At 59.2% G+C, this 27,106-nt stretch overlaps 3 protein-coding genes across 13 annotated transcripts; 2 read left to right on the forward strand and 1 right to left on the reverse strand.

The window, feature by feature from the left end:
• Positions 1-1,086: 1,086 nt before the first annotated feature.
• Positions 1,087-5,099, forward strand: LOC149913367 (uncharacterized). 5 transcript variants are annotated; one of them, XM_090130056.1, is made up of 8 exons: positions 1,087-1,320; positions 1,538-1,599; positions 2,037-2,190; positions 2,371-2,627; positions 2,814-2,899; positions 3,262-3,353; positions 3,874-3,988; positions 4,115-5,099. In XM_090130056.1, the coding sequence occupies exons 1-8, from the start codon at positions 1,179-1,181 to the stop codon at positions 4,548-4,550; spliced, it is 1,344 nt and encodes a 447-aa protein (XP_089986182.1). In that variant the 5' UTR covers positions 1,087-1,178; the 3' UTR covers positions 4,551-5,099. The 5 variants fall into 5 exon arrangements, 4 of the variants coding, with proteins under 4 accessions (XP_089986182.1, XP_089986180.1, XP_089986181.1 ...); XM_090130054.1 differs by having other exon boundaries at positions 2,037-2,627; XR_016461311.1 differs by having other exon boundaries at positions 1,149-1,599; positions 2,037-2,627; positions 4,115-4,705; positions 4,834-5,099.
• A 5,512-nt stretch (positions 5,100-10,611) lies between these two features.
• On the reverse strand, positions 10,612-26,762 carry LOC149913368 (uncharacterized). Of its 5 annotated transcripts, none has more exons than XM_090130067.1 (9): positions 26,548-26,762; positions 24,919-25,007; positions 12,605-12,661; positions 12,324-12,380; positions 12,127-12,186; positions 11,963-12,027; positions 11,664-11,739; positions 11,444-11,490; positions 10,612-11,272 (listed from the first exon to the last, which is right to left on the reverse strand). In XM_090130067.1, the coding sequence occupies exons 2-9, from the start codon at positions 24,976-24,978 to the stop codon at positions 11,071-11,073; spliced, it is 624 nt and encodes a 207-aa protein (XP_089986193.1). In that variant the 5' UTR covers positions 24,979-25,007; positions 26,548-26,762; the 3' UTR covers positions 10,612-11,070. The 5 variants fall into 5 exon arrangements, with proteins under 5 accessions (XP_089986193.1, XP_089986190.1, XP_089986194.1 ...); XM_090130064.1 differs by lacking the exon at positions 26,548-26,762 and adding an exon at positions 26,202-26,379; XM_090130068.1 differs by lacking the exon at positions 26,548-26,762 and adding an exon at positions 25,239-26,375.
• LOC149913369 (uncharacterized) lies at positions 15,710-19,635 on the forward strand. Of its 3 annotated transcripts, none has more exons than XR_016461312.1 (8): positions 15,710-16,135; positions 16,573-16,726; positions 16,907-17,163; positions 17,350-17,435; positions 17,798-17,889; positions 18,410-18,524; positions 18,651-19,241; positions 19,370-19,635. XR_016461312.1 is itself a non-coding variant. In XM_090130058.1 (8 exons), the coding sequence occupies exons 1-8, from the start codon at positions 15,715-15,717 to the stop codon at positions 19,084-19,086; spliced, it is 1,344 nt and encodes a 447-aa protein (XP_089986184.1). In that variant the 5' UTR covers positions 15,710-15,714; the 3' UTR covers positions 19,087-19,635. The 3 variants fall into 3 exon arrangements, 2 of the variants coding, with proteins under 2 accessions (XP_089986184.1, XP_089986183.1); XM_090130058.1 differs by having other exon boundaries at positions 15,710-15,856; positions 16,074-16,135; positions 18,651-19,635; XM_090130057.1 differs by having other exon boundaries at positions 18,651-19,635.
• Positions 26,763-27,106: the final 344 nt, after the last annotated feature.

The raw sequence follows: 27,106 nt of genomic DNA on the forward strand, positions 1-27,106 counted from the left end.
ACACAACCCATGGCGTGTCCCATTCCCGTGTTGGTTTTCTCAGCTTCACCGTGGCCTGAGAGAATAAGCTTGTTGGACTGGGCACCGTGCAGCTTTCAAACCCTGTTACTTTAAATGAGATGCCACGATCCAAAAAGCTGCGTTGCTGGGCTGCTTTGAACTCAAGTGGCTCATAGCTACAGTGAGATATTCCCCTTATTGCAGTCCAGATGGAAGCCAGAAGGAGCTGGATGGCCGACTGCTTTTCTTCTCCAGTGCCAGAGCAGCCCATCCATCCCAGCACCACTGAAAGTCGCCCCTACAGCCCAGTGCTGTGGAAGGCGGTTCCGCCCAACGCCGTGACGTCGCTACCACCCAGCTCAGCTGCAAGCCGCTCTGCTTTTGGAATTACTTTATCCACGATAGAGCCTGCTGCTGTAAAGCACGAGCTCTCCTAGCAATGACCTGCCTCTGACGTGCTCAGCCTGCAGGAAAAGTTATTCCTCTGCGTCTGCAGGCTTTGCTCACGTTCCCAAGTGCAAGAGTCAGCCCAGAGCTCGGCTTTACCTACAGCAGAACTCCAGCCTCTGGCAGCCGTGTTTTTCTCTCTCCTGAAACACTGAACCGCGGCAAGAAGCAACGTTTCAAAAGCTGCTTTATTGCACAAAAGCCAGAAATCAGAAGAGATTTCCAGATCAGGCCTGCAGCAGAGCTGGGCCGAGTCCAGGCAGCGAAACCCGGCCCGTGGTCTGCATGGAGCTCGAAGGCCAGCTTGCCCTTGGTGCCCAAAGGAGCAAGCGAGCGCTGCAGCCACCGAGCTCCCGCTCAGCCAAATGGCTGAAGTTGAGGAGCGAGGAGCTCAGGCGGGATGAGGAGAACCTCGGACGACGGCGGGCTCGGCATTGGGCGGTGAGGCCAGCCTGCCCGAGGGGCCGCCAGCAACACCTCTGGTGTGGTGCTGCTGGCACGCAAGGGCTCCGGGTCTGGGCAGTGCCATCCACCCGGGGGCAGAGCTGGGCTCCTGCCGGCAGGGCGGGCGGCAGGCTGCTGTGCCGGCGTCATAATGGGCAGCAGGCAGCACCGGCCACGCTGTCGCCGTGTCGCCATGGCGCCGTCTGTGACACGGGCACCCGGGAGGGGTCTGAAGGCGGTGCCCGGCGGAGGGTCCTTAATCCTGAAGGAGCGTCGGCAGAGAGCGGATGCGTCTGGAAGGGATGAGCTCCCACGTGGCTGTTGCCGATGCGGAGCGTCCTGCTGCGGTGAAGCGGGCCGAGATGAAATTCTGGGAGGATGGCCCCGCGACACAGCGTGACTGCAGAGTGCCAGGGGTCACCGCCAAAGGTACGCGGGCCCACAGCCGGCACGGGAGCAGAGCTGCCAGCAAGTCCTGGCACCGAGCGGGCGAGAGCCGGCACGGGGACCATCTTGGGGCTGCCTCCGTGTGGGGCTGGGGACAGCGACGACACTTTCCATCCGCCACCTCCCTCCCGCTCCGAGGCAGGAGGAGCGCTGGGAAGCAGCAGAACAGAGCGTGACCTGCTTTTCCTTTGCCCTGCAGAGCGAGTCGCTGTCTGGGATGCGGTGGCCATCTGTGTCCAAGAGCAGCTCCTGCTGCGCAAGGTGGGTCGGCGCCTTCTTCCCGCTTGGCTGCCCGCAGGGCTGGGGAGTCCCCTCGCCTTGGGCCGCGGAACGCAGTGACTCTTCCCTGCACAGGCAGCGGGGAACTCAGCCCAAAAACCCCCGTAAAGAACCAGTGGGGCTCCCGCATGCGTGGGGTGACTCGTGGTACGTGGCGCAGTGTGCTGGGGCTGATCCCGCTCTCTGGAAACCTCTGGCTTCCATGAAGCTGCTTCTGCCCTGACTGCTGTGCTGCGTTTTGGGAGGGAGAGGAGAGGAGCGGGCAGCTCCTCCCCAAAGCTCTCCCGCTGCCCTGGCCTGAGCTTCTGAACAGTGGGAGAGGGCACGGCGGGACCCGAGGCACAGTCCCCGGCCAGGGCAACCTTCAGCTCTTCCTCCAGCCTTAACCCTGCGGCCCTTCCCTTCTCTCCCATGCACAGGATGTCCGAATTCCCACCTTGGGTTCCTTCAGCATGGCCTCCGAGCGGGTTGAGGCCGAGGATGGAGCCGTGACTGTGCAGTGGCCTGCGTTTCGCCTGGCCAGGAACCTTGCGGGCAGCCATAACCGGATGGAGAACAAGGAATACCCAGCAGGTAGGAGAGGGGGCTTGAACCCCTTCTTGCTGCGCAGAAGGACAAGCGCTGCTGTCGCCTCCGTTCCCAAAAGCAATCCGCCCGCCCAAATACGGGGCTGTCCTGGCTGGTGCCCGCAACGAGTCGCACTTGGGAAGCAGCGGTGGAAACGGACTCTGAGAGTCTGGTGTGATTTTCCAGGCCATAAGGAGGTGGAGCCCCTGAAATACGCTGAGGTGGCCGCGGCCGCATCTGTGAGCTGCCAGACTGGGAAGGCCTGCATATTTGACACAACATCCCTCGTCTCCCACTGCCTGAGGAGGGGGGAGAACATCGCCTTTGTCCTGAAGGACATGGGAGTGCTCCTCATCGAGGAAACGAGGATCCAAATGAAGTTCTACTACGACTTCCTCGAGAGGATCAATGGGAAAGAGAACCTGGAGAAAGTTGTTCTCAAGGTGAGCTCTGGGTTGCTCCGTGGCCCTTGCGCTGCCTGCACGTGGCTCAGCAGGACCTGGCCAGCTGCCCGGGCTGTGCAAGTGCTGCGCTGCTGTCAGCTCTCGCGGCCTGGGGCTCCTCCAGCACTCTGCAGTGCCTCGGCCGTGACAAGGACGTCCCACATCCTCCCCGTTCCTCCCCTGCAGGTGCCCTGGCTGCTGGACATGGTGGTGTCGCGGGTGGCAGCTGTAGCCTCGCTGACGTCCTCCGGCCGAGTCGTCATCTTTCCCAGGTCAGTACGCTTGTGGCTGCAGCCCTGCTCGATGCAGCTGCTCAGCTCTCCTGCAGAAGCGTTTGCTCCTCGTGGCTGTGGGCATCCTGCCATGGGAACGCAGGCAAAAAGAGCTCGGAGAAGTGCGGCACCGTGTCCCTGGATTGTGGACATTTCTGTGAGGTAGAGCTGACGGGAGAGATGAAGGAATTTAGGGGACGTTCTCATCCCATTGTGGCCCGGGTGACTCCGTTTCCCAGGACAGTCCTTGGTTCTGGGGCTCAGTGGACCCTGGGGAGCAGGTCCCTGTGAGCAGGTGATCCCAGCCAGCAGAAAGGGCAGCCGGAGCCCTGGGTCACACCGCGTCTTCTCCTGTTACACAGGTTTAAACGGGAGTTTGCACCCAAACCACCGCCCGGGAAACCCCGCAAGGCCTCACAAGTGCCACTGCCACCTCTCGGCCAGGACAAGAAAGGTAAAGCAGCTGCCAGCCCCACTCCATACCAAATGCAACCAGCGGGCGATGGGGAAATCCCCATCCCAGCATCACCCAAAGAAGGCTCTGACGTGGGAAACCGTTCACAAGTGCCAGCTCGGCACTGCCTCTCCTCCTGCCCACACATCGTCCTCATCAAATCCAGAGCGCTGGGTGCCATGTTCCCACAGTGCCCCCATCCCTGCGTACGGCAAGGGCAGGGGGGTCCGAGGCCCAGCCCTCCCCCCAGGAAAGGAGCTCCCAGAAGAGGCCGTCGCCTCACAGGCACCACCCAGCTCCTCTTTCCCAAAGCAAAGCCATTAATGCAGTCGCAGAGTAACAGAGCTGCACCCCGGAGAGGAGGAGCTGGGCACGAGGCACAGAGGGTCTCTGCACCTGCGAGGGGAGCAGAGCGGCCCCCTCAGGAGCTTTGGGACAGGCCTGAGCAGCCCTGCGTGTCGCCGGGCCAGCAGGTCCACAGTCAGTCTCCTCTGACGAGATCTCTCCTTGCCAATTCCAGAGGAATGTTCCGAATTGCCACCTCTCCCCAGCTGGATCCAAGTCACCTTTCTGGTGGAAAAGCCGCCTGAGGAGAAGAAACCAAAGAAAAAAAGAGGTGTCCAGAAGAAGGACAGGTGAGCCTGCAGGCTCAGGGTCGGGATGTGCACGGGGTGTTTCCCCAGGGTCCCGGCTCGGGGTTGCAGGATACAGCCCCAAAGCCATCAGCCCCTCAGGCAGACCCCTCCGCTCTGTCCTTTCAGTCAGCTGCCAGCGATCCCGGAGGCGTCTTCTGCCAAAAAGAAGCCTCAGGAAAAGAAGGCGGCAAAACGCCGTACCAAAAGCAAAGCGATGGCAGAGACGGGTCCAGCACAGGCAGCACAAGCTCCAAGTGGCAAGGAAGAACAACGAGAACAATGCAGTGCGGTGAGTGTGGTGAAAGCCCCCGCTAGAGGAGGAGTGCCGGAAAAGGCACAGCCCAAGGCCAAGCCCAGATACCGCCCTGGAGCCCCAGCCCTGCAGCAAACACCACTGGCAGCCCTGTGGTCCTGGAGCTCCGAGACCAGCCTGCTGGAGGAGCGCACCCAAAGCGCCTGTGCTGCGCTGCCACTGAGACGCGAGGGGCCCGGATCCATGCAGGGTCAGCCACCAGAGAGCACAGCGGGGGTCCCCAGGTGGGGGATGTCCCGTCCACGCTGAGCAGGGCGTGGGGTGCCCAGCAGAAGCAGAGCTCCACCTGAGGCTGCCGACAGGCGCGCGATTCCCATCTGCGCCATTCCTGGGACCAGAAACTCCAGCTCGGTATGGGACAACTGGGAACGATGCCATCGTGTCCCGTGAAGAACAGGATGCAGGTGGGCACCTGCCTGCTCCCTCTTATCTGCCGGCAAGGCCACTGCAAAGACAGCTGGCTCGACCACTTTGGATCCGAGCTGTCACTCCAAAGAGAGCTGACTCAGCTTCTTCTGGACTTATTCATAAGTTTGTACATCGTCGTTGTCATCAACCGAACAATGACCCCTGATGACCATCGCTCCTGAACATCAACGTCTGAACTGCGAACCACGCTGGAGCCGTGGAGGTGACAACCTCCCTCTCGCTTGCTACAGAGACTGCTTGCTTTCATTTCCCATCTTTTCTATTGCCCGTCTTCCCCATCTCCCGAAACATCTTGGGTTTGCAACAATAAATGGACGGGCTAACATCTAACCCGCTGTGTCTTCATCTCTCCGTCTGCTATACATATATTAAAAGAACTCCCTATGCTCTATAGTGGCAGCGAGGCAGCGAAGCAAAGCAGAGGGAGAGGGACAATGGGGACTCTTCCTTCCAAGACCCCTTGGCTCTGACAGACCACATTCCTTGCAGCCTTGGGATCTGGAGTTCCTCATTTTCCCAAGTCACGCTCCCTTCTGCTGGCACGCAGAGCACACAAAGCCCAGGCTTTGGCAGCACTTGAAAGGCGTAGCTGCGCGTGGGGCTGAGCCTGGGCCCAGAGGAGACTGTTTCCTTCCAGCTCGCTGCTCCTTTGGATCCCCGGTGGGAAGGGAAGGGCTTTCTGGGAGGCTCTGGCATAGCTTAGGAGCAGAACGATGCAGCTGGGCAACTTGAAGGGAAGGGATGAAGAGAGGCAGAGAAATGGCTGCCTCCCCGCAGCGTTCTGCCCTGAAGCCACCCCTGGGTGTGCATGAGGGAAAAGAACCGCCCTATTTTTTGCGAAGAGTCTCTTCTTGTACAGAAATCCAGCGGTTGTCAGACTGCGTGGAAAGAGATGCAGGAAAATCCAAGACAGCTCTTGCAGAAAATGGTCCTTTGCCCCGTTCTGGCCATTGGTGCACTGAACAGGATCCGTCAGCAGAGGGGCAGCCTGGTGGAGCGTGCTCTGAAGAACTGTCACCTTGCGACGAAGAGCAGAGAGCAAGGAGTCCTGTGCTTTTGCCCTGTGTTCCCTTTGCTGCAGCTCTGCCTGCAGTCATTGGTGCCGAGTCACAGCCCCCAGCTCCCCATGCCCACCTCCGGGGCAGGATGGGGCACCACAGATGGCCCGTGGTGTCCTCAGCTGCCACCACCAGCCCCATATCCCAGTATCCATTCCAAGTCCCTCCCATATCCAGAACCCATCCCGTATGTTTCTCATTTACTGATATCCCATCCCAGATCCATGCCATAGAAATAGGAATAGGAATAGAAATAATAGAAATAGGAATAGGAATAGGAATAGGATCTCAAGGTTGGAAACGACCTGTAAGATCATCCAGTCCAGCCGTCCTCCCATCACCACCGCTACCACCAGCACTAAACCACATCTCGCAGCTCCTCATCCAGGCGCCTCTCGAACCCTGCAGGGACGGCGACTCCACCACCTCCCTGTGCAGCCACTGCAGTGCCTGACCACCATCTGAGAGAAAAGGTTCTTCCTCGTGTCCAACCTCAACCTCCTCTGGTACAACCTGCAGCCATTTCCTCGGTCCTGTTTGTTGCCTGGGAGAAGAGGCCAAACCCCTCCTCATCTCAGCCTCCCTTCGGGAAGTTGCAGAGTGCAGTGAGGTCTCTCCCGAGCCTCCTCTTCTCCAGACTGAACAATCCCAGCTCCCTCAGCCGCTCCTCATAGGACTTGTGCTCCAGACCCCTCACCAGTTCCGTTGCCCTTCTCTGGACACGCTCCAGGGCCTCAAAGTCTTTCCTGTAGTGAGGGGCCCAAAACTGAACACAATATTTGAGGTGCGGCCTCACCAGCGCTGAGTGCAGGGGATGATCACCTCCTGCTCCTGCTGGCCACACCATTTCTAATGCAGGCCAGGATGCCGTTGGCCCTCTTGGCCACCTGGGCACGCTGCCGGCTCATGTTCAGCCGAGCATCAATCAACACCCCCAGGTCCCTTTCCTCCTCGCAGTCACCCAGCCAACTCGTCCCCAAGCTGTATGGGATTATTGTGGCTGAAGTGCAGGACCCGGCACTCGGCCTCGTTGATCCTCATCCCATTCACCCCAGCCCAGCGATCCAGCTTATCCAGATGCCTCTGAAGGGCCTCCCTGCCCTCAGGCAGATCCACACCACCTCCCAGCTTGGTGTCAAACGCAAACTCACTGAGGGTACGCTCAGTGCCCTCGTCCAGGCCATCCATAAAGATATTCAGCAAGATGGGCCCAGTACCGACCCCTGGGGGACCCCACTCGTAACGGGTCACCAGCTGGACTTCACTCCATTAAGCACCACGCGTTGGACACGGCCATCCAGCAGCTCCTTGCCCAAAGCAGTGTGCACCCGTCCAGGCCACAGACAGCCAGCTTCCCCAGGAAAATGCTGAGGGAGACCATGCCAAAGGCTTTGCTGAGGTCTACCCTGCATCAACAGCCCTTCCCTCACCCACCATGCTGGTCACCCAGCCGTAGAAGGAGATGAGGTCGGTCGAGCTCGACCTGCCCGTCATCAACCCGTGCTGCTGGGCTGATCCCCTGGCACCACGCACGTGCCGTGCGATCTCACCCAGGACGATTTGCTCCATGACTTTCCCCGGTACCGAGGTCAGGCTGACGGGCTGTCGTTCCCCGGATCCTCCTTACGGCCCTTCTGGAAGATGGGAGTCACGTCGGCAAGCCTCCAATCCTCTGGGACCTCTGCAGTTCACCAGCAGCGCTGACAGACGGCCAAGAGCGGCTCGGCAATCACCCCGCCAGCTCCCTCAGCACCCGAGGGTGCAGCCATCCGGTGCCACGGACGGTGACAGTCCCGATGGAGGAGGAGCTCTCTGCCTGCCTCCGCCTGAATCGCTGGGGGTAATTCTGAGTAGCGTCCCAGACTTCCCATATCCACATCCCCGCACCCCCATCGCACGCCTCACGTCCCAATCCCACACCCAACAGATCCCACATCCCAACCCCGAATCTCATCCCCACTCCCTCATCCCAAGCCCATCGTGTGGTATTGAGGGCCTGGCGCCCGGAAGATATCGCGTTGTACAGGAAGACAGGGTCCCTCTCCTGATAGCGTTCAGTGCCCAGGTGATATAAGGCCGTTTTTCCTGCCAATAAACGCCATTTGCCGTCCACCACATTGGTGTCAGCGAGCCGATGGACCGAGCGACCTGGGATTGGTCGCCGTGCCGTTCCCGAACCAGGTCGCCACGCCTACGATAGGCAACAAGTGGTGCCGAAACCCGGGATTGTCGCCTGGACGGGTGAACGGCGGCCGGAGCAGCAGGACCAGCCCGGCGGGGAGGACGCTCCCGGACCAACAAGGAGGATGGAAGTCCTTGTGAAGGTCGTACCGCAGTTAGATAAGCGGTGGGGTATCGATTGTAAGCCCAGAGATTTTACTCTCGCTATTGCGAGGCTTTTGCGAATTGGGGTCATTGACCAGCCGGTGGATATTCTCCACCCCGAAGTGTGGGGTAAGCGCACTAAAGCGTTAACTGAGGAGACGATGTCCTCGGGCTGTGGGAGAAGCCTAGAGTCGTGGGGGAGAGTCGTGCGGGCCCTGCGCAGGGCCATGCGGGAGCGGGAGAGCTGGAGGGCGGCAGAGAGCCGTTTGTTGGCCGCCCCGGGACTGGGAGTCGGGGCAGCCACGCGGACTTTGCACCCCTCTGACGATGACGTGTCCTCTCAATCCAATTGCTCCTTTTTAATATCAAATGCAGAAACAACATTCCATTCCCACAGGAGAAACCCCTCTTACAGCCTGGAGGAAAATAAAGATCGCATGCGCTGACTGGGCCCCATCGGCCACACTAGCGTTCCCGGTCCGGGTGATGGATGGGGGACAGAGGGTCCACTCGCCGATAAACCCTTGGGATATACAAGCAATTGTTAAGGCAATTGCAGATAAAGGGCTTAACTCAGCTATGGTTTCCACCCTTATAGATGGTGTTTTTGGGGGAGACGATATGCTCCCATTTGACATAAAACAAACCTGTAGACTAATTTTTGATGGAGCAGGGATGATTGTTTTTAAACAAGAATGGGAAGATAACTGTGCAAGACAACTAGCTCAACTAACTGGGGCGGATACAACTACTTGTGCGGCCAGGGATGCTATTTGCACAGCCTCTAAAGTTATTGTTAAGCCATTGCCATGGTCCACCATAAGACAAAATGGAAGTGAGAGCTTTACACAATTTGTAAATTGCCTCCAGGCAGCAGTCGACTCCTCGACCCTGCCTGCGGAAGCGAAAGGCCCGGTTGCCACCAAGGCAGCCCACAAGAGCGCGCCGGCCACAGGCGGTGTGACCAGCCCGGCACGGTGGTGCTGCACAAGATCCGCCGCTACCGGAAGTCCACAGAGCTGCTGATCCGCAAGCTGCCCTTCCAGCGCCTGGTGTGCGAGATCACACAGGACTTCAAGACCGACCTGCGCTTCCAGAGCCCGGCCGTAGGCGAGCGAGGCCTACCTGGTGGGGCTCTTCGAGGCACCATCATGCCCGAGGACATCCAGCTCACTTGGCACATCCATGGGGAGTGCACCTGAGGCCACAGCCCATCCCCCTTTTTCTTCCGATTAACATCATGTTGGTAGAGCACCAACAACTGTTATAAGAATGTTCTTGTTCAGAGCACCTTATGTTTTCTATTCGAGTTTTCTATTGAAGATTGTTCTATTTGAGTTTTCTATTGAAGATTGTTATATATTGTTATATTTTACCTAATTTAATTGTGCATAGGGAGGGGGGATATGTGGTAGTGAGGGTCTGGCGCCCGGAAGATGTCGCGTTGTACGGGAAGACAGGGTCCCCCTCCCGATAGCCAATAGCGTTCAGTGCCCCGGTTATATAAGGCTGTTTTTCCCGCCAATAAACGCCATTTGCCGTCCACCACATTGGTGTCAGCGAGCCGATGGACCGAGCGACCTGGGATTGGTCGCCGTGCCGTTCCCGAACCAGGTCGCCACGCCTACGATAGGCAACACACGGTGCCGTGTGATCTCCTTCAAGGCAATCTGCTCCATAGCCTTGCCTGGCCCTGAGCTCAGGCTGACAGGCTGTAGTTCCGCGGATCCTCCTTGTGACCCTTCTTGTAGATGGCAGTCACGCTGGCAAGTCTGCAGTCTTCCAGGACCTCTGCGGTTGCCCAGGAAGGCTGACGGATGATGGAAAGCAGCTTGGCTGCCACCTGCACCAGCTCCCCCAGCACTCTGGGATGGATCTCATCCGACCCCATGGACTTGTGGCAGTCCTGGTGGAACAGTAGGACTCTGTTTCCTCCTGAATTGTGGGGGGCTTGTTCTTCCATCCAGGAGACCTCCAGGTCAGACAGCAGAGAACCTAAAAAGAGCTTTTTTGTGGCTCTTTTTCGCTTCACATCCCTTGCCCACTGCCGTCTTCCTTTCCCTGAGGTTCGGGTTTTGTGAAAGGGCTGCACCATTTGGCACTGGGGTGCAGCTTTTCGCTGAAGGGCTTCAATCTTTGGGCCTTGGGTTCAGGCTTTTGCTAAAGGGGTTCAGCCTTTTGTTCCTGGGCTTGTGCAGTTTGCAGCACTGCACCATTTGGCCTTGAGGTTCCGCTCTTAGTTTTCCATCTCTCTCTCTCTGCAGGGCTCCATAGCAGAGGCACTTCTTCGCTGCAGCCTTCGTGGACAAACTCCACTGAGCAGAAGAGATCTGTGCAGACACAGCAGCAGACGTCTGTGTGCAGAGGGACACTGCTCATCCCATTTCTCCTCCTGTCCGCGTCTCATCCCACTCAGTGCATTTGAGGGGGGAATCTTCTTCCATCTCCTGAGTCACGCCTCCCCTGGTCAGCAACAGAGTCATCCAAACTCAGAGGAATAATAGAGATGAATTTATTGAGAGCTGAATTAGCAGCCGGCAACAACCAATTGCAGGTAACATTGGCCAATGGGCTAATTGCAGCGAATAGATGTAAACAATTGCAGGCAACGGCTGCAACGAAAAGTGAAAGAATAAATGATGGCAAGCAGAAAAGACAGACAGCGGGGCAAGAGGGACAGACAGACAGCAAAGCAAGGCCGCTCAGCGCTCGTAGATCCAGCCACGTCCTGGTGTCGGGTGCGGATCTTCAGGCTGATGGGTCGTTGGAGGTGGTGGTGTTCAGCTGACGACGACTCACGACGACACTGGAAACACTGAGAAGTGCAAAGCGGTGGCACTCGGCCACCTGCCAGCACTGCCCCACAGCTGTGCCTGTGCGCCCCCGGGGGCAGGAGCACAGGAGAGGCCCCTTCGGTGGGGCAGAGCCCTGTGGGGAGGGGCTACCGAGCGAGGCGGTCAGATGGGCAGCAGCCCATCAGAGACCACACGCAGGGCGCTGCTGGCAAAGTACGCCAGGGAAGCATACGTTGTCTGGGGCAGCACTCGAGGCAGGAGCCGATAGAAGAGCTCCTGGTCACAGCGCTGGGCGTACAGTAGTGCAGGGCCCAGCACGGCAACGAGGAGCAGCTGGAGGCAGACCAGGATGAGGCAGATCGTCCTGCGGGGCAGAAGAGAAAGAGGGCCGGGAATGAGGCGTCCCCACCCCACGGCAGCACAGCCCCACACGGTGCCAAAGGGGCCGTTTGGGAGCCCCGCCGGCCGCAGTGGGGGTCCAGGCCAGCAGCCCGCTGCCGGGAGCCTGGGCACGGGGCAACGAGGGGACACTCACTGCATCCAGAAGGCGAGCCCGTATCTCCTCGCCTCCTCCTTCTTCTCCTGTAGGTGCACAGGGGGCAGGATGGTGGTCAGGCCCTGCTGCAGAGCCGGGGCTCGTGCGGGACAGTGGGAGCCCGGCAGCGCAGCAGCACAGCCCCAGTGCTGCAGGGAGCCCCGTCCCCGGGGAGCCCCTCGTCGGATGGGGTGAGGGTGCGCTGGGCTGTGCCCCTTACCAGCTGTGCCTCCACCAGCTCCGGCAGCACAGCCCCAGGCTCGTGGGCTGCCTCCAGCTCCGTCTGATGCTGCTGCCTGTAGGGCACGAGCCTTGGTTGGAGGGTGCCGGCCTCTGTCACCGCAGGGGCTCCCCAGCAGCGTGCGCCCACCGCGGGGCCGGGCCGGGGCTGCTCTGTCCCACCACGTGCCGGACGGAACCCGAGCCCCGAGCCCAGCGGCGCTGCAGTCCCACTGCTGCCCCGGGTGCTGCAGGGACCCCCGGGTGCAGGCGTGGGCCGCAGGGCCCAGTCCCACTCACCAGGCGCTCTGCGTCTCCAGCTCCTCCCGCTGCTCTTGCAGGCGCTGTTTCTCCTGGCGCAGCACCTGGCAGACGAAAGCGTGAGCGCCCGTGTCCCCTGCAGCCCTCCTGCAGGTCCCCAACCCGGGGGCGGGCAGCCCCGATCCCTCGCCCCTCCGCACTACCTCGATCTGCTCCGTCTCGGCCTGCAGCTGCTTTGCCAGCCGGGCGACGAGCTGCTTCTCCTGCAAGACAACGGCCGTGCCACGTGGGCCGTCTGCGCTGGGAGCCGCGGACCCGAGGGACCGGGACCGAGGTCCTCCCGCAGAGCCGGAGCCGTGAGGACACCGAGCTCTGAGGACGAGCCCCCGCTGCACCCTACCTGCTCCAGCTCCTCTGTCCTGGCAGCCGCTCTTCCACCCCGCGTTTGCTGGGATTCCTGCGGGAAAGGAGAAGAGGAGCGGCCATCGGGGCACCGGCGCTGCCACGGAGCTCCGTCTGCCGGCAGCTCCGCGCCGCCGTCCCCTCCTGCCTCCTCTGTCGGGGCAACCGGCGCCCGCAGGGCTGCAGCTGCAGACCCACCCGGGGGGTTTCTCCCAGCCCACGCCCCACAGCGGCGCTGCTGTGCCTGCACACCCACACCGTGCCGCTGCATCTGCTCACCTTCATCAGTGACTCCCTGGCCACGGCTCTGTGCTTCTCCACGACCCGCTCGTGAGCCTGTGGGAGGGGAGAGGAGCGGCGTTGGCACCGAGGCGCTGCCGGCAGCTCTGTGTCCTGCCAGAGGTGCCCGGCCCTCTGCTGCCATGCCATGCCATGCCATGGCACGAGCAGGGTGCCGCCCAGCCGGCAGCTCGTCCTTTCTGTGCCTGCCCACCCCGGGCTCACCTGCAGCAGCTCCTGCAGCAGCTTCACGCGCTGCAGCGCTGTTAAATTTCCGCTGGCAAACTGGGCCCGCATTGCTGCACCACTCGCACAGCTGCTCGCAGGACCTGCACCACCCGCAGAATGGGGCTGGCAGGTTCAGCGCTGACCCACGGCCCCCGCCTCGCCCTGGGGCCTCTGTGAGGTCAGCACGGCATTGTGATGTCACCAGCACAGGAGGGTCCTTGAAGATCATAGAACCACAGGATGGTGTGGGAGGGGAGGTTCCTTGGTGGTCATAGAACTATAGAATGGTTTGCGTCACAAGGGTCCTTGAAGGTCATAGAACCACAGGATGGTTTGTGTTTGAGGGGTCCTTGAAGGTCATAGAACCACAGGATGGTTTGTGTTTGAGGGGTCCTTGAAGGTCATAGAACCGCAGGATGGTTTGTGTTTGAGGGGTCCTTGAAGGTCATAGAACCGCAGGATGGTTTGTGTTTGAGGGGTCCTTGAAGGTCATAGAACCACAGGATGGTTTGTGTTTGAGGGGTCCTTGAAGGTCATAGAACCGCAGGATGGTTTGTGTTTGAGGGGTCCTTGAAGGTCATAGAACCACAGGATGGTTTGTGTTTGAGGGGTCCTTGAAGGTCATAGAACCACAGGATGGTTTGTGTTTGAGGGGTCTTTGAAGATGACAGAACCACAGGATGGTTTGTGTTGGAAGGGTTCTGGAAGGTCATAGGACCACAGGATGGCATGGGTTGGGATGTTCCTTAGTGATCATAGAACTACAGGTTAGTTTGTGTGGGAGGGTCCTTGAAGATGACAGAACTATCGGATAGTTCATGTTGAAAGAGTCCTTGAAGATCTTAAGAAGTGCAGAATGGCTTCGTTTGGAGGGGTCCCTGAGCATCAAAGAACCATAGGATGGTTCTTCAAAACAGCTGTGAAGGATCTGTGAGCAAATGCGCCATCAGTGGTTGGTGCTGCAGGAAGGCCAGCAATCCGACCTTTCCTCCAACGCCTTCAGTGTGAAATTGGAAATACAGTGCTCACCCCTGGCTTGTTATATCTGCCAGGACATCTGTGCCCTCTGATGGGATTTCTGGGCTCAGTTTTCCCAGCTCTGGAAAGAAGGGTTTGGATTAGGGGTAGGGTTTGGGGTCGGGTTTGGGTCTGGGTTAGGGTTGGGGGTGGGGATAGGGTACGGGTTAGGGGTCGGGTTTGGTTTAGGGTTTGGGACAGTGTTTGGGTTAGGATTAAGTTTTGGATTTGGGTTTAGGTTGTGAATCATGAGAAGCGTTTTTCTATACTTTGAGAACAGCCTTTTGCATAACTTGAGCAGATATAACCTGAAGGACAAAGGCTGGCGTAAATGTAAGGGCAAGAAGAGAATTTGGAGCAGGCTGCAGAGCTTGTTGTCAAGTGAAGATTAGAGTTCTGTTGTTGAAGATAAGATGGCAGAAGAGATGCCTCAGCTCGACGTAACGTCAGTGGGAACCAGTTTGGGCAGCCCCCCTTTAAAGGTTGGAAATTTACAGCGAGGATGACTGTTAGCCTTCATCCCACGACCAGCAGAGATGTTAATTATTTCTTGGAATTTCTGCCCACGTCCTTGGAATGTAATGAAAACGTAAATGCCGTGCCTATAGATCTGTAGTCACTGCTTCTCTGGCTGTGCACGTTGGTGGAGCGATCCCCGTGCACTGTAATAAAGGGAAAACCTGCTTGACACAACCCATGGCGTGTCCCATTCCCGTGTTGGTTTTCTCAGCTTCACCGTGGCCTGAGAGAATAAGCTTGTTGGACTGGGCACCGTGCAGCTTTCAAACCCTGTTACTTTAAATGAGATGCCACGATCCAAAAAGCTGCGTTGCTGGGCTGCTTTGAACTCAAGTGGCTCATAGCTACAGTGAGATATTCCCCTTATTGCAGTCCAGATGGAAGCCAGAAGGAGCTGGATGGCCGACTGCTTTACTTCTCTAGTGCCAGAGCAGCCCATCCATCCCAGCACCACTGAAAGTCGCCCCTACAGCCCAGTGCTGTGGAAGGCGGTTCCGCCCAACGCCGTGACGTCGCTACCACCCAGCTCAGCTGCAAGCCGCTCTGCTTTTGGAATTACTTTATCCACGATAGAGCCTGCTGCTGTAAAGCACGAGCTCTCCTAGCAATGACCTGCCTCTGACGTGCTCAGCCTGCAGGAAAAGTTATTCCTCTGCGTCTGCAGGCTTTGCTCACGTTCCCAAGTGCAAGAGTCAGCCCAGAGCTCGGCTTTACCTACAGCAGAACTCCAGCCTCTGGCAGCCGTGTTTTTCTCTCTCCTGAAACACTGAACCGCGGCAAGAAGCAACGTTTCAAAAGCTGCTTTATTGCACAAAAGCCAGAAATCAGAAGAGATTTCCAGATCAGGCCTGCAGCAGAGCCGGGCCGAGTCCAGGCAGCGAAACCCGGCCCGTGGTCTGCATGGAGCTCGAAGGCCAGCTTGCCCTTGGTGCCCAAAGGAGCAAGCGAGCGCTGCAGCCACCGAGCTCCCGCTCAGCCAAATGGCTGAAGTTGAGGAGCGAGGAGCTCAGGCGGGATGAGGAGAACCTCGGACGACGGCGGGCTCGGCATTGGGCGGTGAGGCCAGCCTGCCCGAGGGGCCGCCAGCAACACCTCTGGTGTGGTGCTGCTGGCACGCAAGGGCTCCGGGTCTGGGCAGTGCCATCCACCCGGGGGCAGAGCCGGGCTCCTGCCGGCAGGGCGGGCGGCAGGCTGCTGTGCCGGCGTCATAATGGGCAGCAGGCAGCACCGGCCACGCTGTCGCCGTGTCGCCATGGCGCCGTCTGTGACACGGGCACCCGGGAGGGGTCTGAAGGCGGTGCCCGGCGGAGGGTCCTCAATCCTGAAGGAGCATCGGCAGAGAGCGGATGCGTCTGGAAGGGATGAGCTCCCACGTGGCTGTTGCCGATGCGGAGCGTCCTGCTGCGGTGAAGCGGGCCGAGATGAAATTCTGGGAGGATGGCCCCGCGACACAGCGTGACTGCAGAGTGCCAGGGGTCACCGCCAAAGGTACGCGGGCCCACAGCCGGCACGGGAGCAGAGCTGCCAGCAAGTCCTGGCACCGAGCGGGCGAGAGCCGGCACGGGGACCATCTTGGGGCTGCCTCCGTGTGGGGCTGGGGACAGCGACGACACTTTCCATCCGCCACCTCCCTCCCGCTCCGAGGCAGGAGGAGCGCTGGGAAGCAGCAGAACAGAGCGTGACCTGCTTTTCCTTTGCCCTGCAGAGCGAGTCGCTGTCTGGGATGCGGTGGCCATCTGTGTCCAAGAGCAGCTCCTGCTGCGCAAGGTGGGTCGGCGCCTTCTTCCCGCTTGGCTGCCCGCAGGGCTGGGGAGTCCCCTCGCCTTGGGCCGCGGAACGCAGTGACTCTTCCCTGCACAGGCAGCGGGGAACTCAGCCCAAAAACCCCCGTAAAGAACCAGTGGGGCTCCCGCATGCGTGGGGTGACTCGTGGTACGTGGCGCAGTGTGCTGGGGCTGATCCCGCTCTCTGGAAACCTCTGGCTTCCATGAAGCTGCTTCTGCCCTGACTGCTGTGCTGCGTTTTGGGAGGGAGAGGAGAGGAGCGGGCAGCTCCTCCCCAAAGCTCTCCCGCTGCCCTGGCCTGAGCTTCTGAACAGTGGGAGAGGGCACGGCGGGACCCGAGGCACAGTCCCCGGCCAGGGCAACCTTCAGCTCTTCCTCCAGCCTTAACCCTGCGGCCCTTCCCTTCTCTCCCATGCACAGGATGTCCGAATTCCCACCTTGGGTTCCTTCAGCATGGCCTCCGAGCGGGTTGAGGCCGAGGATGGAGCCGTGACTGTGCAGTGGCCTGCGTTTCGCCTGGCCAGGAACCTTGCGGGCAGCCATAACCGGATGGAGAACAAGGAATACCCAGCAGGTAGGAGAGGGGGCTTGAACCCCTTCTTGCTGCGCAGAAGGACAAGCGCTGCTGTTGCCTCCGTTCCCAAAAGCAATCCGCCCGCCCAAATACGGGGCTGTCCTGGCTGGTGCCCGCAACGAGTCGCACTTGGGAAGCAGTGGTGGAAACGGACTCTGAGAGTCTGGTGTGATTTTCCAGGCCATAAGGAGGTGGAGCCCCTGAAATACGCTGAGGTGGCCGCGGCCGCATCTGTGAGCTGCCAGACTGGGAAGGCCTGCATATTTGACACAACATCCCTCGTCTCCCACTGCCTGAGGAGGGGGGAGAACATCGCCTTTGTCCTGAAGGACATGGGAGTGCTCCTCATCGAGGAAACGAGGATCCAAATGAAGTTCTACTACGACTTCCTCGAGAGGATCAACGGGAAAGAGAACCTGGAGAAAGTTGTTCTCAAGGTGAGCTCTGGGTTGCTCCGTGGCCCTTGCGCTGCCTGCACGTGGCTCAGCAGGACCTGGCCAGCTGCCCGGGCTGTGCAAGTGCTGCGCTGCTGTCAGCTCTCGCGGCCTGGGGCTCCTCCAGCACTCTGCAGTGCCTCGGCCGTGACAAGGACGTCCCACATCCTCCCCGTTCCTCCCCTGCAGGTGCCCTGGCTGCTGGACATGGTGGTGTCGCGGGTGGCAGCTGTAGCCTCGCTGACGTCCTCCGGCCGAGTCGTCATCTTTCCCAGGTCAGTACGCTTGTGGCTGCAGCCCTGCTCGATGCAGCTGCTCAGCTCTCCTGCAGAAGCGTTTGCTCCTCGTGGCTGTGGGCATCCTGCCATGGGAACGCAGGCAAAAAGAGCTCGGAGAAGTGCGGCACCGTGTCCCTGGATTGTGGACATTTCTGTGAGGTAGAGCTGACGGGAGAGATGAAGGAATTTAGGGGACGTTCTCATCCCATTGTGGCCCGGGTGACTCCGTTTCCCAGGACAGTCCTTGGTTCTGGGGCTCAGTGGACCCTGGGGAGCAGGTCCCTGTGAGCAGGTGATCCCAGCCAGCAGAAAGGGCAGCCGGAGCCCTGGGTCACACCGCGTCTTCTCCTGTTACACAGGTTTAAACGGGAGTTTGCACCCAAACCACCGCCCGGGAAACCCCGCAAGGCCTCACAAGTGCCACTGCCACCTCTCGGCCAGGACAAGAAAGGTAAAGCAGCTGCCAGCCCCACTCCATACCAAATGCAACCAGCGGGCGATGGGGAAATCCCCATCCCAGCATCACCCAAAGAAGGCTCTGACGTGGGAAACCGTTCACAAGTGCCAGCTCGGCACTGCCTCTCCTCCTGCCCACACATCGTCCTCATCAAATCCAGAGCGCTGGGTGCCATGTTCCCACAGTGCCCCCATCCCTGCGTACGGCAAGGGCAGGGGGGTCCGAGGCCCAGCCCTCCCCCCAGGAAAGGAGCTCCCAGAAGAGGCCGTCGCCTCACAGGCACCACCCAGCTCCTCTTTCCCAAAGCAAAGCCATTAATGCAGTCGCAGAGTAACAGAGCTGCACCCCGGAGAGGAGGAGCTGGGCACGAGGCACAGAGGGTCTCTGCACCTGCGAGGGGAGCAGAGCGGCCCCCTCAGGAGCTTTGGGACAGGCCTGAGCAGCCCTGCGTGTCGCCGGGCCAGCAGGTCCACAGTCAGTCTCCTCTGACGAGATCTCTCCTTGCCAATTCCAGAGGAATGTTCCGAATTGCCACCTCTCCCCAGCTGGATCCAAGTCACCTTTCTGGTGGAAAAGCCGCCTGAGGAGAAGAAACCAAAGAAAAAAAGAGGTGTCCAGAAGAAGGACAGGTGAGCCTGCAGGCTCAGGGTCGGGATGTGCACGGGGTGTTTCCCCAGGGTCCCGGCTCGGGGTTGCAGGATACAGCCCCAAAGCCATCAGCCCCTCAGGCAGACCCCTCCGCTCTGTCCTTTCAGTCAGCTGCCAGCGATCCCGGAGGCGTCTTCTGCCAAAAAGAAGCCTCAGGAAAAGAAGGCGGCAAAACGCCGTACCAAAAGCAAAGCGATGGCAGAGACGGGTCCAGCACAGGCAGCACAAGCTCCAAGTGGCAAGGAAGAACAACGAGAACAATGCAGTGCGGTGAGTGTGGTGAAAGCCCCCGCTAGAGGAGGAGTGCCGGAAAAGGCACAGCCCAAGGCCAAGCCCAGATACCGCCCTGGAGCCCCAGCCCTGCAGCAAACACCACTGGCAGCCCTGTGGTCCTGGAGCTCCGAGACCAGCCTGCTGGAGGAGCGCACCCAAAGCGCCTGTGCTGCGCTGCCACTGAGATGCGAGGGGCCCGGATCCATGCAGGGTCAGCCACCAGAGAGCACAGCGGGGGTCCCCAGGTGGGGGATGTCCCGTCCACGCTGAGCAGGGCGTGGGGTGCCCAGCAGAAGCAGAGCTCCACCTGAGGCTGCCGACAGGCGCGCGATTCCCATCTGCGCCATTCCTGGGACCAGAAACTCCAGCTCGGTATGGGACAACTGGGAACGATGCCATCGTGTCCCGTGAAGAACAGGATGCAGGTGGGCACCTGCCTGCTCCCTCTTATCTGCCGGCAAGGCCACTGCAAAGACAGCTGGCTCGACCACTTTGGATCCGAGCTGTCACTCCAAAGAGAGCTGACTCAGCTTCTTCTGGACTTATTCATAAGTTTGTACATCGTCGTTGTCATCAACCGAACAATGACCCCTGATGACCATCGCTCCTGAACATCAACGTCTGAACTGCGAACCACGCTGGAGCCGTGGAGGTGACAACCTCCCTCTCGCTTGCTACAGAGACTGCTTGCTTTCATTTCCCATCTTTTCTATTGCCCGTCTTCCCCATCTCCCGAAACATCTTGGGTTTGCAACAATAAATGGACGGGCTAACATCTAACCCGCTGTGTCTTCATCTCTCCGTCTGCTATACATATATTAAAAGAACTCCCTATGCTCTATAGTGGCAGCGAGGCAGCGAAGCAAAGCAGAGGGAGAGGGACAATGGGGACTCTTCCTTCCAAGACCCCTTGGCTCTGACAGACCACATTCCTTGCAGCCTTGGGATCTGGAGTTCCTCATTTTCCCAAGTCACGCTCCCTTCTGCTGGCACGCAGAGCACACAAAGCCCAGGCTTTGGCAGCACTTGAAAGGCGTAGCTGCGCGTGGGGCTGAGCCTGGGCCCAGAGGAGACTGTTTCCTTCCAGCTCGCTGCTCCTTTGGATCCCCGGTGGGAAGGGAAGGGCTTTCTGGGAGGCTCTGGCATAGCTTAGGAGCAGAACGATGCAGCTGGGCAACTTGAAGGGAAGGGATGAAGAGAGGCAGAGAAATGGCTGCCTCCCCGCAGCGTTCTGCCCTGAAGCCACCCCTGGGTGTGCATGAGGGAAAAGAACCGCCCTATTTTTTGCGAAGAGTCTCTTCTTGTACAGAAATCCAGCGGTTGTCAGACTGCGTGGAAAGAGATGCAGGAAAATCCAAGACAGCTCTTGCAGAAAATGGTCCTTTGCCCCGTTCTGGCCATTGGTGCACTGAACAGGATCCGTCAGCAGAGGGGCAGCCTGGTGGAGCGTGCTCTGAAGAACTGTCACCTTGCGACGAAGAGCAGAGAGCAAGGAGTCCTGTGCTTTTGCCCTGTGTTCCCTTTGCTGCAGCTCTGCCTGCAGTCATTGGTGCCGAGTCACAGCCCCCAGCTCCCCATGCCCACCTCCGGGGCAGGATGGGGCACCACAGATGGCCCGTGGTGTCCTCAGCTGCCACCACCAGCCCCATATCCCAGTATCCATTCCAAGTCCCTCCCATATCCAGAACCCATCCCGTATGTTTCTCATTTACTGATATCCCATCCCAGATCCATGCCATAGAAATAGGAATAGGAATAGAAATAATAGAAATAGGAATAGGAATAGGAATAGGATCTCAAGGTTGGAAACGACCTGTAAGATCATCCAGTCCAGCCGTCCTCCCATCACCACCGCTACCACCAGCACTAAACCACATCTCGCAGCTCCTCATCCAGGCGCCTCTCGAACCCTGCAGGGACGGCGACTCCACCACCTCCCTGTGCAGCCACTGCAGTGCCTGACCACCATCTGAGAGAAAAGGTTCTTCCTCGTGTCCAACCTCAACCTCCTCTGGTACAACCTGCAGCCATTTCCTCGGTCCTGTTTGTTGCCTGGGAGAAGAGGCCAAACCCCTCCTCATCTCAGCCTCCCTTCGGGAAGTTGCAGAGTGCAGTGAGGTCTCTCCCGAGCCTCCTCTTCTCCAGACTGAACAATCCCAGCTCCCTCAGCCGCTCCTCATAGGACTTGTGCTCCAGACCCCTCACCAGTTCCGTTGCCCTTCTCTGGACACGCTCCAGGGCCTCAAAGTCTTTCCTGTAGTGAGGGGCCCAAAACTGAACACAATATTTGAGGTGCGGCCTCACCAGCGCTGAGTGCAGGGGATGATCACCTCCTGCTCCTGCTGGCCACACCATTTCTAATGCAGGCCAGGATGCCGTTGGCCCTCTTGGCCACCTGGGCACGCTGCCGGCTCATGTTCAGCCGAGCATCAATCAACACCCCCAGGTCCCTTTCCTCCTCGCAGTCACCCAGCCAACTCGTCCCCAAGCTGTATGGGATTATTGTGGCTGAAGTGCAGGACCCGGCACTCGGCCTCGTTGATCCTCATCCCATTCACCCCAGCCCAGCGATCCAGCTTATCCAGATGCCTCTGAAGGGCCTCCCTGCCCTCAGGCAGATCCACACCACCTCCCAGCTTGGTGTCAAACGCAAACTCACTGAGGGTACGCTCAGTGCCCTCGTCCAGGCCATCCATAAAGATATTCAGCAAGATGGGCCCAGTACCGACCCCTGGGGGACCCCACTCGTAACGGGTCACCAGCTGGACTTCACTCCATTAAGCACCACGCGTTGGACACGGCCATCCAGCAGCTCCTTGCCCAAAGCAGTGTGCACCCGTCCAGGCCACAGACAGCCAGCTTCCCCAGGAAAATGCTGAGGGAGACCATGCCAAAGGCTTTGCTGAGGTCTACCCTGCATCAACAGCCCTTCCCTCACCCACCATGCTGGTCACCCAGCCGTAGAAGGAGATGAGGTCGGTCGAGCTCGACCTGCCCGTCATCAACCCGTGCTGCTGGGCTGATCCCCTGGCACCACGCACGTGCCGTGCGATCTCACCCAGGACGATTTGCTCCATGACTTTCCCCGGTACCGAGGTCAGGCTGACGGGCTGTCGTTCCCCGGATCCTCCTTACGGCCCTTCTGGAAGATGGGAGTCACGTCGGCAAGCCTCCAATCCTCTGGGACCTCTGCAGTTCACCAGCAGCGCTGACAGACGGCCAAGAGCGGCTCGGCAATCACCCCGCCAGCTCCCTCAGCACCCGAGGGTGCAGCCATCCGGTGCCACGGACGGTGACAGTCCCGATGGAGGAGGAGCTCTCTGCCTGCCTCCGCCTGAATCGCTGGGGGTAATTCTGAGTAGCGTCCCAGACTTCCCATATCCACATCCCCGCACCCCCATCGCACGCCTCACGTCCCAATCCCACACCCAACAGATCCCACATCCCAACCCCGAATCTCATCCCCACTCCCTCATCCCAAGCCCATCGTGTGGTATTGAGGGCCTGGCGCCCGGAAGATATCGCGTTGTACAGGAAGACAGGGTCCCTCTCCTGATAGCGTTCAGTGCCCAGGTGATATAAGGCCGTTTTTCCTGCCAATAAACGCCATTTGCCGTCCACCACATTGGTGTCAGCGAGCCGATGGACCGAGCGACCTGGGATTGGTCGCCGTGCCGTTCCCGAACCAGGTCGCCACGCCTACGATAGGCAACAAGTGGTGCCGAAACCCGGGATTGTCGCCTGGACGGGTGAACGGCGGCCGGAGCAGCAGGACCAGCCCGGCGGGGAGGACGCTCCCGGACCAACAAGGAGGATGGAAGTCCTTGTGAAGGTCGTACCGCAGTTAGATAAGCGGTGGGGTATCGATTGTAAGCCCAGAGATTTTACTCTCGCTATTGCGAGGCTTTTGCGAATTGGGGTCATTGACCAGCCGGTGGATATTCTCCACCCCGAAGTGTGGGGTAAGCGCACTAAAGCGTTAACTGAGGAGACGATGTCCTCGGGCTGTGGGAGAAGCCTAGAGTCGTGGGGGAGAGTCGTGCGGGCCCTGCGCAGGGCCATGCGGGAGCGGGAGAGCTGGAGGGCGGCAGAGAGCCGTTTGTTGGCCGCCCCGGGACTGGGAGTCGGGGCAGCCACGCGGACTTTGCACCCCTCTGACGATGACGTGTCCTCTCAATCCAATTGCTCCTTTTTAATATCAAATGCAGAAACAACATTCCATTCCCACAGGAGAAACCCCTCTTACAGCCTGGAGGAAAATAAAGATCGCATGCGCTGACTGGGCCCCATCGGCCACACTAGCGTTCCCGGTCCGGGTGATGGATGGGGGACAGAGGGTCCACTCGCCGATAAACCCTTGGGATATACAAGCAATTGTTAAGGCAATTGCAGATAAAGGGCTTAACTCAGCTATGGTTTCCACCCTTATAGATGGTGTTTTTGGGGGAGACGATATGCTCCCATTTGACATAAAACAAACCTGTAGACTAATTTTTGACGGAGCAGGGATGATTGTTTTTAAACAAGAATGGGAAGATAACTGTGCAAGACAACTAGCTCAAGTAACTGGGGTGGATCACCCGCTACATGGTTCCAGCCTGCAGCGGCTGATGGGTACAGACCCAACAATGATTACCCCCCAAGCGCAGGCCCTGGGCCTCCAGCCCCATGAAGTTGAGACAACTACTGGTGCGGCCAGGGACGCTATTCGCACAGCCTCTAAAGTTATCGTTAAGCCATCGCCACGGTCCACCATAAGACAAAATGAAAGTGAGAGCAATTTGTAGATTGCCTCCAGGCAGCAGTCGACTCCTCGACCCTGCCTGCGGAAGCGAAAGGCCCGGTTGCCACCAAGGCGGCCCACAAGAGCGCGCCGGCCACAGGCGGCGTGACCAGCCCGGCACGGTGGTGCTGCACAAGATCCGCCGCTACCGGAAGTCCACAGAGCTGCTGATCCGCAAGCTGCCCTTCCAGCGCCTGGTGTGCGAGATCACACAGGACTTCAAGACCGACCTGCGCTTCCAGAGCCCGGCCGTAGGCGAGCGAGGCCTACCTGGTGGGGCTCTTCGAGGACATCCAGCTCACCCGGCGCATCCGTGGGGAGCGCGCCTGAGGCCACAGCCCATCCCCCTTTCTCTTCCGATTAGAATGTTCTTGTTCAGAGCACCCTATGTTTTCTATTCGAGTTTTCTATTGAAGATTGTTATCTATTGTTATATTTTACCTAATTTAATTGTGCATAGGGAGGGGGGAAATGTAGGTAGTGAGGGTCTGGCGCCCGGAAGATATCGCGTTGTACGGGAAGACAGGGTCACCCTCCCAATAGCCTGTGCCTTTTTCCCCCCAAATGTTAGCTTTTTTCCTCCATATCGTGCCTTCCCCCCCCATGTCGCAGCTTTTGGGGGAAATCCCCACCTTCCAATCCCACACGTTGAGCACTGGCCGCAGCTCGGAGCTCAGCGACGCCACCCTGCGCCCGCACGGAGCGAAGCCCACCGCCCGCACAGAGCCGCCATCACCGCGCAGCGCCCCCTGCTGGCAGCCTCCGGCGGCGTCCCAAAGGCGGATGGTGGGGAAGGGACCGAGCTGGGGGGGGGGCGGGGGTGGAGAGGGTGGGTCGATGGGGGGAAAACTCCACCCGGATGCATTGATGGGGATCGCCGTGGGGGCATGGGCGGGAAGATGGAGGGGGGAGGAAGACGGGGGGGGCAGAAAAGGATGGTAGGGATATGGGGTGGCATAAAGGGGGAAGGGGAATGGGGTGACAGGAATACGGGGTGACAAAAAGGGGGGATGGGGAATGGGGTGGCAGGGATGTGGGGTGGCAATGAAGACAAGGGGCAGGGTGATAGGCAACGGGGTGATGGGAAATGGGGTGAGAAAGGGGTGATCAGGATAAGGGGTGGCAGGGAATGGGGTGACAAGATTTGACAGGGAATGGGGTGGTAGGAAACGGGGCGGCAGGGAATGGGGAATGGAGGGATAGGGAACGGGGTGACAAAAAGGGGCGGCAGGGAGCTGGGGCGGCAGGGAGCTGGGGCGGCAGGGAGCTGGGGCGGCAGGGAGCTGGGGCGGCAGGGAGCTGGGGCGGCAGGGACTCACCTCCCCAGTGGCTAGCAGCTTCCCATCAGGAGAGAAGGCCACAGCACTGATGGTTTTCATACAAAACAGCACAATTTGGTTGAAAGCTCCTGCAGGGGAAACGGGAGACTTTTAGGGGACAAAGCGCCCCAGATCCCATTTGTCACCTGGAGGCATTCAGGATGTGCCGCTGGGTGCTCCTCACGGGGTCAATAATGACAACGACACAGCTGTAAGGTCAGGGGAAGGGCTCACAGCATCACCCCACAGGTTACGGGGTAGGGAGGGTGTGGGGTCAGCCCTCAGCCCCGCGGGGGAGGGGTTGTGGGGTGGGGGCTCACCCTGCAGCGTAGGCGACGTCACCCGATGTGGGGCTGCAGCTGAGGGCGCTGCTGCTCCATGTCGTCAGACCCAGCACTGCGTGCAGGGTCACCTGGGGGGGCAGTGGGATGGGGGGCCTGGGGGGGGCGTGTGGATGTGGGGGGACAGGGGCATATGGGGGGGATATGGGAGAGACATGGAGGACAGGTGCATGTGGGGGCGTGGAGATGTGGGGGTACAGGGGCATATAGGGGGAAACAACCCCATAACCCCATCCCTATATCCCCACCCCATACCCCATAACCTCATCCCATAACCCCATCCCTATAACCCCAAACCATCACCCCACTCCATACCCCATAACCTCACCCCATAACCCCGTCCCTAATATCCCATAACCCCACCCCATCACCCCACTCCATACCCCATAACCTGACCCCATAACCCCGACCCTATATCCCATACCCCCCCCAAAACCACATCCCTATATCCCCACCCCATACCCCATAGCCTCATCCCATAACCCTGTCCCAATATCGCACCCCTATATCCCATATCCCATCCCTATAACTCCTCCCCGTAACTCCACTCCATACCCCATAACAGAATCACAGAATCGTAGGGGTTGAGAGGGGCCTTCAGAGATCATCGAGTCCAACCCCCCTGCCAAAGCAGGTTCCCTACACCAGGTCGCACAGGTAGGCGTCCAGGCGGGTCTTGAATATCTCCAGAGAAGGAGACTCCACCACCTCCCTGGGCAGCCCGTTCCAGTGCTCCGTCACCTCACCTAAAGAAGTTCTTGCGCACATTGGTGCGGAACTTCCTATGCTCCAGCTTCTGGCCGTTTCCCCTTGTCCTGTCTCCGCACGCTGCTGAAAACAGTCCGGCCTCGCCACTCTGCCCCCCACACCTTAGATATTTATAGACCTGGATCAGGTCCCCTCTCAGCCTTCTCTTCTCAAGGCTAAACAGACGCAGCTCACTCAGCCTTTCTTCATAGGGGAGACGCTCCAGGCCCTTCACCATCTTTGTGGCCCTCCGCTGGACTCTTTCCAAGAGATCCCTGTCTTTTTTGTACTGAGGAGCCCAGAACTGGACACAGTACTCCAGATGAGATAACCCCACCCCATAACCCCACCCCTACATCCCATAACCCCACCCCATAACCCCGACCCCATATCCTGTACCGCACCCCATAATCTCAGCCATATATCCCATAACCCCACCCCATAACCCCATAACCTGACCCCATACCCCCATCCCTACATCCCATACCCCATAACCCGTCCCTACACCCGATACCCCATCCCCCACCCCATAACCCCTTACCCCCCCGTGGAGCGGAAGTGACCCCGTCCCACTTCCGGTCCCGGAATCCCCCCGCGCCGCCGCCGTTCGCGACTGTTCCAACAGCGCGCGGAAAAACGCCTCGCCCTCATATAGGCTGCGAGAAGCGTCGCTCCCTCCCTCTCCATCCAATAGGCCAATAGGAGCGCGCTGACGTCACCATATCCCCGCCCATTCCGCGCAGCGCTTGGCCAATAGCGTTAGTTCCGCCCCCATCTCGCCTCCTTCAGAGCCGCGGGTTCGAATCCGGCGCTGCCTCAAATTGAAAAAAAAAAAAAAAACAACACAAAAAAACGAAAAAAAAAAAAAGAGGAAAAAGAAAAAAAGACACCGAAAGATGGAATTATTGACTGCTGTGGCTGAATAAGGAGAGCTGTGCCAGAGTGCCACCATTCAACCCAGCACAGCTGTGCCACCATTCAACCCAGCAGAGCTGTGCCACCATTCAACCCAGCACAGCTGTGCCACCATTGAACCCAGCAGAGCCGTGCCACCATTGGACCCAGCAGAGCTGTGCCACCATTGGACCCAGCAGAGCTGT

Source organism: Phasianus colchicus, chromosome 38, assembly GCF_987193195.1.
Source record: "Phasianus colchicus chromosome 38, bPhaCol1.hap1.1, whole genome shotgun sequence".
NCBI lineage: Eukaryota > Metazoa > Chordata > Aves > Galliformes > Phasianidae > Phasianus > Phasianus colchicus.

What these genes read in the sequence shown, in the direction of transcription:
- LOC149913367 (XM_090130052.1), top strand. Translation starts at nt 1,270, where the DNA reads ATGGCCCCGCGACACAGCGTGACTGCAGAGTGCCAGGGGTCACCGCCA. An exon ending in CGAGTCGTCATCTTTCCCAG is followed by an intron (nt 2,900 to 3,261) that starts GTCAGTACGCTT and finishes CCTGTTACACAG; the next exon opens with GTTTAAACGGGAGTTTGCAC. An exon ending in GGTGTCCAGAAGAAGGACAG is followed by an intron (nt 3,989 to 4,114) that starts GTGAGCCTGCAG and finishes CTGTCCTTTCAG; the next exon opens with TCAGCTGCCAGCGATCCCGG.
- LOC149913369 (XM_090130057.1), top strand. Translation starts at nt 15,806, where the DNA reads ATGGCCCCGCGACACAGCGTGACTGCAGAGTGCCAGGGGTCACCGCCA. An exon ending in AGCAGCTCCTGCTGCGCAAG is followed by an intron (nt 16,136 to 16,572) that starts GTGGGTCGGCGC and finishes TCCCATGCACAG; the next exon opens with GATGTCCGAATTCCCACCTT. An exon ending in CGAGTCGTCATCTTTCCCAG is followed by an intron (nt 17,436 to 17,797) that starts GTCAGTACGCTT and finishes CCTGTTACACAG; the next exon opens with GTTTAAACGGGAGTTTGCAC.
- LOC149913368 (XM_090130064.1), bottom strand. Translation starts at nt 26,244, where the DNA reads ATGGTGAAGGGCCTGGAGCGTCTCCCCTATGAAGAAAGGCTGA. An exon ending in CCCCTATGAAGAAAGGCTGA is followed by an intron (nt 25,008 to 26,201) that starts GTGAGCTGCGTC and finishes TTTCCCCTGCAG; the next exon opens with GAGCTTTCAACCAAATTGTG. An exon ending in CCAGGGAGTCACTGATGAAG is followed by an intron (nt 12,381 to 12,604) that starts GTGAGCAGATGC and finishes CCTTTCCCGCAG; the next exon opens with GAATCCCAGCAAACGCGGGG.